At 39.4% G+C, this 10,866-nt stretch overlaps 1 protein-coding gene across 1 annotated transcript in view; it reads left to right on the top strand.

Annotated features, from left to right (window-relative positions):
- The first annotated feature begins 388 nt into the window (after positions 1-388).
- The window catches only part of SPATA16 (spermatogenesis associated 16), a 38,816-nt gene continuing 28,338 nt past the window's right edge, over positions 389-10,866 (top strand). The window contains 3 exon segments of the mRNA XM_051781299.1: positions 389-393; positions 2,156-2,243; positions 2,245-2,285. Of these exon segments, the coding sequence (XP_051637259.1) occupies positions 389-393; positions 2,156-2,243; positions 2,245-2,285 (134 nt within the window).

The raw sequence follows: 10,866 nt of genomic DNA, 5'->3' as shown, positions 1-10,866 counted from the left end.
GAATCCTTATCTGTTCAGATATGGTTTAGAGAGACTCATGTCTTGGTTTTTGTCAAAGATAACTGAGGGGTTATGTAGGTCTAAACATAACTCTTCATATCAGCACTAAGACTCAAGGAAATTCTGAATTGCAGCACTTTATACTGAAGGGATCCCTATACGATTCTTTTCTTCTCACAATCATTCAAGAACTTGAAAGTTCATGGAGTAGCCTCAAATCTCTCATTCCCATAAATTTAACAGAGGTCACAGCATGGCCAATTCAGCTGAAAAGTGTTATTACAGAAAAACTTGATGATACTTTTATGTTCACTGATGTGAACATAATTCTCTGGGTCTTTTAGCTACATATAGCCCATCTTATCCACAGAGACACTTCAGCAGACATATGCGGTACCATGAGCAAAGTTAAAAGTGATGAATACTCTGATTTATAACTTCTACTGATAACAAGATGGTAGAAAATCTTAAAGGTATGGGTGTTATTATATACACTGTTTAACTTTGCTCAGTAGAGAAGGAATGGGAAAGAAAAAATATTTGTCACACCTGAACTGTAGGGACACTCCCTTGAATGACCCTTGTTGCCTGTAAAGAATTGAGCTGATCTCTCTAACCAATGGACAAAAAGATGAAAGATAGGGTTATCTCTGAGGGTGCTAAGTGTGGATGTGAATCAATAATCCTTCTTGGGTTTAAGGACCAGACAGAGGGAGGAAAATACATATATAGAAGAGCTTTTCTTCTTGACAGATTTAATCATCTAAAGAGATCTCAACCTGCTGAGTTGACATTGCACCTCCTACAGATCAACCATTGCATTGTAAATACATAGACACAAGAAAGTAATTATTATAACTAATCTCATTAGGGATGAGGAGTTGGACAAACAAGCCAGATGCCCCTCCTTCTATTTTAAAGCTGTGGTGATTGGCAAAACAGATTCAAGCAAGAGTCCCTTGGTAACACCCCACTTAAAGCAGAGGCTGCCTTCATCCACTCCATCCACATCAGCAGGTCCTCAGCATTGGTCTCAGTGTGATCCAAGAGTTTAAGCACAGAGCCTAGAAAAATTTTACTTTGTTAGTCTTCATTAGAAATCTACTTTTAAAGCTGATTCTCAGTGAAGTCACTTAGTCAGACGAAATCATTGCACACTAAACAATCCTGTTAGGGAGGCTTATCCAAGCAAAGGGCGTTCAATCGCATTTTCATTAGTAGCACTATATGGTTATTGTCCTGAAAGACAGGGCTCTTAGACTTAATCTATGTGCTTAGAGTTGAATTTTCTCAAGAACTGAATGTCAATTTTCACTACTTTCTGGCATTACAAAATCAGTTTGCCTGTAGATCAATAAAACAAAGATTTGAAGACTGAAGTAGGTCCTGCCCAGTATCACAGCTCTGCCAGTGCTGAGAGCTCTCTGAATTTTTAAGAAGTTGTGGGTTATCTAATTCTAATGATGCATATTATTAATTAGAACCTTATTTAATGAGAAAGTCACTGGCTGTCATGAACAGCAGGTGATTTATCTACCAGAAAAAAAAAAGAGTATTTTAAAACAGAAAACATGATATTTCTCTCTACTAAGTTCTGTACAGCTCAAGAAAATGGGAAAGATGCTTAACCTCATCCCTTTTACTTTCCACAGCAATTTTCTGGAATAACAAGTCCTCCCATTAAATGAAGAGGAGAGTTTCTGCTTTCCTTGGCTTGTATCACTCATTTCTTTCCTACCTGTGGGACAAAGCAAAGCCTAAGGCAGAGTTTACCACTGGCTTACTGAAGTAAGTAGCTCTCAGACTTCTCCTTCGACCTTGACCCGAAGACAGCCATGGATTTGGGGAGCCTGAACTTGAGCCTTAATTTTTGAAAATAGGAAAGAAACTGTACCTTTCCCAAACAGTGTTTTTTAGTTTTTAGCTCATTCTCCGCCTTTTTTTCTTTCCCTTCTGGGAATATGACACCACATTTTGTATTATGTTCCCATATATTTGCACTGATTTCTCTAGGACTGACTTTAGTTAAAACCAGGGTATATTTTACTTCATTTTTCTCCATTTATCAGTGACAAAAAGTGTTTCTACCTAACAAACACTGTATTATAACACCAGTAATTAGTGAGTTTGTTTCTTGTACAGCTTTGCACTAAAGGCATTTCTTAGACCAGCCCTTGAAGACATCCCCAAAAGATGTTTGCACTGTTGCCAGTGATATTGAGGCAAAGCTGATATGCTACTTAAAAACTGGGGAAACCTGGTATTGCTCTGAATCATTCACACAGGTAAAAATAAATTTGGATTCTATACACTGCTAAGGCTGAAATAAAAAATTAAGCAAAGACTATGAATATATCCTGTGTAGAAGGAATCAGTCTAACAATGAGAAAAAGAGGAATCAATAAAACACAACTTACATGTGGCACTGATGTTTAGATTGGACTAATTCTCATAATTTGAGACTTTCACCACGGTAGTCATGTATGCATTTACTGCTCTGATAATGCAGAAGGTGAAGATATTAAGGGGAAGTCACATCCATAGTTCATGGCACCCTCAAAACTCAAGTTAGACAAATATAAACGTGCTCAGCATTATATGACAGTAAGCATATTATGAGCTCTTGATCTTTTTTGAGCCAGATTAGGTCAGGGATGGCTTCAAATTGTTTCCATTGCATAATTCCTCATGGGCTCACTTGTGATCCACATCAAAGAACAGCACCACCAGCAGTGCTTAAAGAAGCCAGAAACAAAACTTGCACATGGTTGAGATAAAATTCCCATTAGTTTCAGATGAGTTAGGATTTTACTGGGTTTGTGCTGCCTTTAATTAGCATTCAGACACAATGATAGTTTCTGTTAAGCGCATGCATGTCATGCCAGCAACACTTCATTATTGAGGCCTCCGTTCATTTTTCCCCTTGTTTGAGATGTATTAAGATGGACACTGCAATTAGTGCAGGGTGAGGATTTTTTCATACAGTCATCTCAAATGAATGTAACTACAGAAGAGTAGTTACAACAAAAGAGGAGGCACAGGCTCATGTCTAAGGCACAGGAGGCAGGGGGGAAGGGTGTGTCGGTATGGAAATGCAATGCCATCCTGGCAGCAGGTTCACAGTCATGGGATGTCTGAGAATCCTGACCTAATGACAAGGTCTTCAACTCCCATCTCCACTCATCCCCACCCCTTTCCCAAGGATTTTGCGTCTGGAAAGCTATGCCTACCTGGAGCCTACGCACATTATGGGTGTGCATCCTTCAGACTAGTTCCAAGTGCCATCCTGGGCTGTCAGCCTGAGGAGTGGGTAGAGAACAACAAAAACTTCAAAAAACACACGCCTCATGCAAATTAAAAACCAACCACACTTTTTCATGGCTTCTCAAAGAAAAGAAAAAAATATATTTAAACAATAAGTGGACTCCCGACTTTTGGGAAAATTATATCATACTCTTATTCTAACTGTGATTTCCAAGGACACTAAAACACGAAAGCTATTTGGACAGTCAAAGTATGACTAGAACAGGAAATACTTTTTTTTACCTAATTTAATTTGTCTTGATTTCAAAAGAGTAATATGTCTTGACCACAGTACTACAGAAACTAAAGCCTATTCAAACATGCTTTGGTTCTTATTGTCTTAAAACAGAAACCATGACTTACAGAAACCCCGGACGTACAGAGGAAATAAATGCAGTCAGATTGAGATCACTGGAAAACTGAGGGAGGGAAAAAATTTTCACTTTTTTTCTTATATATTATTCTTGTATATAATTATAACAATTTGTTCTTAACTCCTTTATTTACATAGCATAAAGAAAAGTGACAATCAGCAATGCCTATTTTCAATACCATTCATTTAATAAGTTAAAGAATGGGTATAAATCTAGTGATCATAGTTGGTTGGCCCATTGTAAAATGCAGAAACTGATACAATACTATACCAGTAAAAATATTCTGAGACATAATTATCACAGACAAAACTTGAAATACAATCAATAGCTTCTTTTTTTAAAAGAACAAATAAATTAGTCTGAGCTGTCCTACTAAAAATAGCTTCCTTCCATCAGTTAACTAGTGCATATAGAATTTTTATTTCCATTGAGTTTTTATGTCATCACATTGTAATGGTTTGCTGGTAATCCTTTGGCGTTAATCATGAATCCAAATTAAAATATTCATTTCTGCATTTATTTGCATTTACTGAAGTATTTTTTCTTTAATTTCATGTAAATTTCACAGCTCCTGCATTCATTTCTGAAGCCTCGTTAGCCAAAAATCAGTTTTAATATTCTCACACATGGTTGTATCAAATATGTAGAAGTGGGTTTGCAAGGGAGAAATCTCACAAAATATCACAACTAGATATCACAACTAGATATCACAACTAGAGAAACAGAGAAAATAGAGGAAAAATTCCAGCAGTTCAGTTTTATAGTGTTCAAGAATAGGCAACTGCAGGGGAATAGCTTTCCCATTCTTAAGAAAGGAAGGGGAGTACAATTTATATCATCAGCTTTAGACCCTGTATGAGAAGCCAAGTCTGGGGCCTCCTGAAAAGTGGAAATTGTATTCTCTGGTTTCTTATTACTCAAGGCTGCCTTTAGCATCACTGGCACAACTAAGGGCACTGGCTGGTTTCTGATCATTTGTCAGGCTGATACAAAAGATTTACCCTTTGTGATCAAACACCATTAAAACCACGTCTCATCCGTCACAGCTCTGAGCAAACATGCCATGGATTGACCTCACCAATCAACATCTGCTGTAACCTACTTGACCAGCACTTTTCATCATAAGATAGCCATCAAAATAATTCCTAACTTGCAGTCTGAAGCTACAAAATGAATCACACAATATTTGCGTGCCCTGTGGTCCTTTTGGCCCAGGCATTATGGCATACCAGGGTTTAATGATCTTAATAACCCCATATGGCTTGCTGAGAAATTAGATTTTCCCTTCGGTTGCAGAAGGCAATTTTCAATTATAGCAGATGGCAAAACAGTGAAGGTCTGAGAAGTCAAGAACTGACTAAGAAACCTCAGATTAGTACTTAGGCCTTATGTTGCTCAGCCTAATAATGCCAGTGGTTGAATATTTGCCCCAAATGAAAACAATCTTGAAGCAGAGCATGGCATTTGAGCAGAGCAGTCCCCCAATTACACCCACTCTTCAGAGGGCCAGGTCCAACTGAGATATCCAGAAAGCCACAATTGCACATGGAAAAACAACCCTTGGTGTATCACAGACACAGCTCAGCAACAGTTAAGACTTAATTTTATTTGAAATTGGAGAGAGTCATGCTGGACTCCAGGACAATTGAAGATGGAGATTGTCCAAAACATTTTATGAGTAACTTTCTTGATGAGACTCTATATACCCTTAAAGTTGCTTTGTTTACTTTGTTTTTCCCCCCAAGTAGGATAAAATAAATCTGCATTGAGAGCATGGGACTTTCTGTCAGCACATGAGAAAACAACAGAGAACCTTTCTATTGGAAAGATGCATTTTGCTGCTGTACTAACCCTGCTTCTGTGGTCCTCATGGCACACAGGGTTTGGGGAATGACAGACATATGGCTTCACCCAGTTGTTCATACAGATTCTGTATGTGGATCAAGCACTAGAAAATGCAGAAGAGGTTAATGTCACCTACCCAGCAGCAAGTGACAAAAAGGATTTGGGTTCATATCTGCCTCTTTGTGACCACTCCCTGCCCAGTTGCAGTATGGCTGCTGGTGCCACAGGACTCCTCTGGAAATTGGCTCCCCAGTGAGGACACGAGTTTGCCCACCACAGGTGGAAAATCACACCTCTTCCCAAGGGGATAGCTCCTGTGGCATAGGAAACCTATGACTGGTGGTGAGAGGTGCATTGGGAAGTTCCATCTGGAAAGATATTTGTGTCCTACCTCCTCCCGAAGCATTCCTGGACTTCAATCCCTGCCGTCCTTCCCTTGATCTGGAAATCGTGGATGTAAGGGTTGAGGAGAGAAAGAGGAACCAGACTTTGTGTCACATTTCTTCAATGTTATCTCTAAGTAGTACCTGAAAAATATGTACATGATAATAAGGACTGCTGTACAGAGCTATTCAAAGTCTTTGGGGGTTAGCAAAGATTTTCCTGTGTCCTTGCAGACTCTGCTCCACAGCAGGACCCGCTCCAATTCTCTCCCTCCCTCCCAGAAAGGCAACGCATAGAGAATGCAATAAATCTGTAAAGCTTTTTCTGCTATGCCTTTTTATGTGTTCAGTGGAAGGCAGGGTTCTCTAATGCCTCTTGCACAATTCATAGGGAGACACATGAAGTAGAAAATAGCACCTCTGTTAAGTAGTACACAATTGCTTTAGTGATGAGTTAACAGAGGGAATCTCTTATGGAGGCACAGTGGGAGGAAAATCTGAAACAGCTAAAGGCTCACAGATTTACTTCTAAATCCTCTGCATTTTTCCCAGTGACTTTTCAAACACTTACAAAAGGTTTAAAATAATTTACAATGATGAAGCTTTATGTAGTATGTCAGAAGAAAAGACATCTCAAAAGACATCTCGTATTGGTCAGTGTATTATAGACAGGACCAGACAGGACTCTTTAACCCTGATTATTCAGAACTTTCAGGCTAAAAATTCAATATTCAGCTAATTCTTCATTTCCTAGGTTCCTTATTTGGCACCTTTAAAATAGGACTATATTAAAGTAACTTGAGAATGGAATTCTAGTGAAATATTAAATAATCAAAAATAAGTAATACAATGATGAGATGATACAGTGCAGTCAGTGGGCATTAAAATGGAGTCAGAATAAAAGTGGAGCTCAAGAAGTGCATAGATTTTTTAGGCTGAAATAGAAAAACAGGAAATACAATAACTGATAGTTCTAATCTGTGGGAAGTCTGTAGTGCAATGTATACTTCACTCTAAACTACTCTCCTAATCTCTTTACCTCTTCAGAAAAGGGAATAAAAAGAAAGAGAAGAATTAGCAGCACCAAATTACTTCAGCAATTGTGTTAGGCATATTACAATATACATAATAGATGAGATATTATTAATACAGAGCTATTCCATTGGGGTGCTCTGGATAATATAAACCAGAAGTCTTCTTAAAAATAATTCCTTCTCGTGCAGCATTTCAAATATTTCCGTGTGCTTCAACTTTTTATTACCTTTTAAATGAGCATCATTTTCTCTGGATTCTGATGCTCAGCTCTGAGTCATAAGTTATTTCCAGGTCACCATATCAGTGACATGGTTCCTATTTTAAGGGCTGAGATCTCCTCCACTGAGGTCAAAGGCTACATCCCCCTTGACTTTGATGATGCTATATTGCAAAAACATTTATCTACACATATGATGAGATCCTATTAAGCAAAGGGACACTTGAAAAATAAAACAAAAGCCATGATGACATACAATTCCTTGTAGAAAGAAAAGTCTGGCATCATTGAACTGTTTTAGAGTTGAGGTACCTGAGAGCAGTCCTAATGACAGCAGAAAATTTGGTGCTAGAGCTGGAAAGCAAGTGGGCAGTACGTTGTGCAAACAAGACAGGGAGTGCAGAGTATCTTCACTTGTGTTAAGATGTTTTGGGAGCTTTGAAACAAGATAGTTTTAAATATCTTTTTGTTCTGGACCAGAGAATATTCTCCTTTTTACCACCTTCACAGCTGAGGAATTGAGACCTGTATAGCACATTTATCTTATGCTTGCAATTCAAAGCAAATTACTGCTGCAAAACCTTTTAGCATGGCAGTTATATTTCACTTCACTGACAGAGAAAAGGCGTTGTGTGAAACCTTTTTTGGGAACCCACACTTCCTCCCTTCCTGTCTGTTTAAATATGAAAACATCATGAGATGGTTTATTCTGTGAACTGACAGTCCTTACCCGTAGATGCCATAACTGCATTTATTTCTGATGGGTCATGCAAAAAAATCCAACTGCACAAAGAGAAGTCAAGTGTCCTCCTTCAAGTGTAAGAGGATTTGGTCCTCTTCCTTCATCCACCTAGGTTTGGTAGATTGTCAGTGTTTTGTTCAGTGGTGATGGCTATATATAAGAGTCGCCTAATGATTTATCAGTTTACCAGAGAGACCCACTCTGGACTCTGCCAAATTTGCCTTGATAAGCAGTATTCCATGCAGCTACTCTTGTAGCTACATCTACGAAGCAATCCTGACCCTTTTGTCCTCCATCTTTTTTCTCTGTAATAGAGATGTTATCTAATTTTGCATATCACTTCTTTAAAAAGAGTGGCCAGGGCAAGGAGGTAAAGGTGCTCCCTCCTTCAGAGACCAGAGCACTCATGCAGGGGTAAAAAGTCCCCAAGTGCAGGGCAGGGTGGGCATGGTCACAGCCAGGCATTTCGTGGAAAGAGAATGAAAATTCCCCAGGGACCAATGGTTCTGAACCTGTCCAGCCATCAAGAGGCTGAAATCAAGCTCAGGAAAAAGGTCCTGTCTCCCTCACGTCTCTTCAGGTGGGTCTACTCACCACAGACACCCTTCTTCTCCCTTTACTTCTTAATACCTAGTAGCACCCAAACCACCTCACTCTTGTCCTCTGGGAGACAGAGCTTCCTCATGCCTGCTCTCATGACCCAACCAAATATTTCCACCAGCTTGTTCCAACAGGGAGTTTTTTTTACCCTCTTCAAGGTGTCATCTTTGGTAAACTCTCAAATCGAGGAAAAATGTTTGCAAACTTTTGTTCATCCAAAACACATCCCTCTTAATTCCCTACAACAGCACCAGAAAGAGAAGTGGTTTAGAACACAAAGCTGGCTACAAGCAAATGTGCCACCATGAGATCCTCAGATAGAACTTAAGTAAAATCTTAATATCACTGCACATGCAAATTACAGGAAAATACCATGAGATTGATTCCTGGCTACCATAAGGTTCAGGAATCTGGCTGTCTCTATCAGAGCTGAGCTCTTAAACCAGCCCTTGGGATCACAGAACAGAGCTCAGCAGACTCAAACAGATGTAAGACTAGAACTATACCACAGACAATAAGCTGCCTGCTACACAGATGAAACAAAGAAAAAGGAGAAAGTTGAGGTTCAGTGTAATTATACAGGATTTATCGGGTTCATCCACAAGTATACTGGGGTTGGATCACCAGCTGTACTGATTGACACTGTTCACTGAAGATAAAAGCACTGTACTGGTCTACAGCACTGGAATACATGGCTCTGCTGAACACTGGTTGACACATCACTTGCACTGACATTGTCTTTAGTGCTGTGGTGAAGAATGGCTCAGCAACTGCATCTGTGCAGTCACTCAGCACCCACCCCTGCAGCTTTACATCTCTCTGCAGAGATACTGTTTTAGCACTGAATTTTTACTTCTGATAAATCACCTAATTCCTCTCTTAACAGTCAATTATAATTGACTATTAAACCACACTGTATCTCAGGAAAGTGTGAATAACTAGGAAAAAGAAAAAGTTGCTACTCTAATTAAAGAAAGAGCTCCACACACCTCTACAAACCAGCTGGCTTTTACTCACAGGACAAGCAAGAAAAATGAGTTTATCTGCTTTAGTATTGGAGTGTATTTTTTCACTTGTTTCATCTATAGAATTATCTCATCGACTTTTTCTTGGCCTGTAAAGGCCAAACACGAATGATGCGGTGGATTGTAGCAGAGGCACTTCTTCATGTCAGTCAGATTAGAGTTAAATCCCTGTTGCGTTTCGGAAGGAATTTGATACTGTGCACCTTAGGGAAAAGGCTGTGTGATTTCCAGCTTCCAGTTTTGATGCAGCAATCTGAGTTTCTTGCCACATTTGCCTTAACATTGGGCATTAAGATTGAAAGGAAAACCATAGGCTGACGAGTACATCTTTCATTTGCATACCTCCAATTGCTGTGATGGGGAGAGAGTTGATGCCTTCTTCCTCCCCCTACACCCCCAGTGTCTGAAAAAAGATAACAGGACAAACACTGTATTATTTTTAAGAGAAGATGTCAAGATGAAAAAATGAAAACGTCAAAAAAGGGGCTGATATACGGCATTACTTAAAGACTGTTTTGTTGAGAAAAACTGACCAAATGATTTACGAAAGGCTTTTAACAGGGCAGTCTTTGGATTACAGTGAAGATGAAAAATAAATGAAAATCTATTTCAAGTTTACTTTAGCCTAGTCATTTGACAGATGAGGGCAAAACCTGGCAAGAACACAAGTTTTAATCTTCAGATGTAGTGACTTTATTTGCAGTTTTGCCGATTAGAAGTTTTCTCTGTGCAAAGTAAGAGCTTTTCAGAATATTTTCAGATGTTTTCTGTTGAAAGTACCTTTTCTTTTTAATGTGAAGATCCCGTGAAATGCACACAAGTGAAAAGACCAAAGATGCTTCTGCTCATGGCACAAAGCACATACAGACATTGTCCCAACCGTGCTGCCACCGGTGTGTCCACCACCTTCTTCCCTTCCCAATTCTCCTTTCAAGCTTCACTCTTGAAACTCATCCCTCCTAATTAATTACTGGATTAACCAGCCTAGTATCAAGATGCTCACGGCTGGAGGTGGATCTTGGAGCATGGACTTGTTCTCAGTATGCCCAGCCTGGCACATTTCTGCCTGGCCAGATGGGTCCACCATCTGCTCCTATTTGGAGGAAAACTTCCTGGAATTAGGGTTTTCCACTTAACCTTTGTACAAGTCCTTTGTTTCCTCTTTTCATTTTTTTTTTTATTGCCTTTTCACCAAAATCACCTGAAACACAACAGAGTCAGATTTAAAAGCCAAAGGGGCAGCTCCTCACAGCTTTGGTGCACACCTGGTGTTAAATGAGCACTGCTCTGCACAAAGGCCACTGAACTGGAGCATCAGCACAGCAAAGGGCTACTTTGGGGG

This window comes from Manacus candei, unplaced genomic scaffold (genome assembly GCF_025592945.1).
Source record: "Manacus candei isolate 608988 ecotype Guabito, Panama unplaced genomic scaffold, ASM2559294v1 h1tg000015l, whole genome shotgun sequence".
Taxonomy (NCBI): Eukaryota; Metazoa; Chordata; class Aves; order Passeriformes; family Pipridae; genus Manacus; species Manacus candei.
The sequence above is the reverse complement of the archived record's forward strand: the minus strand, read 5'-3'. Positions and strand labels throughout refer to the sequence as shown.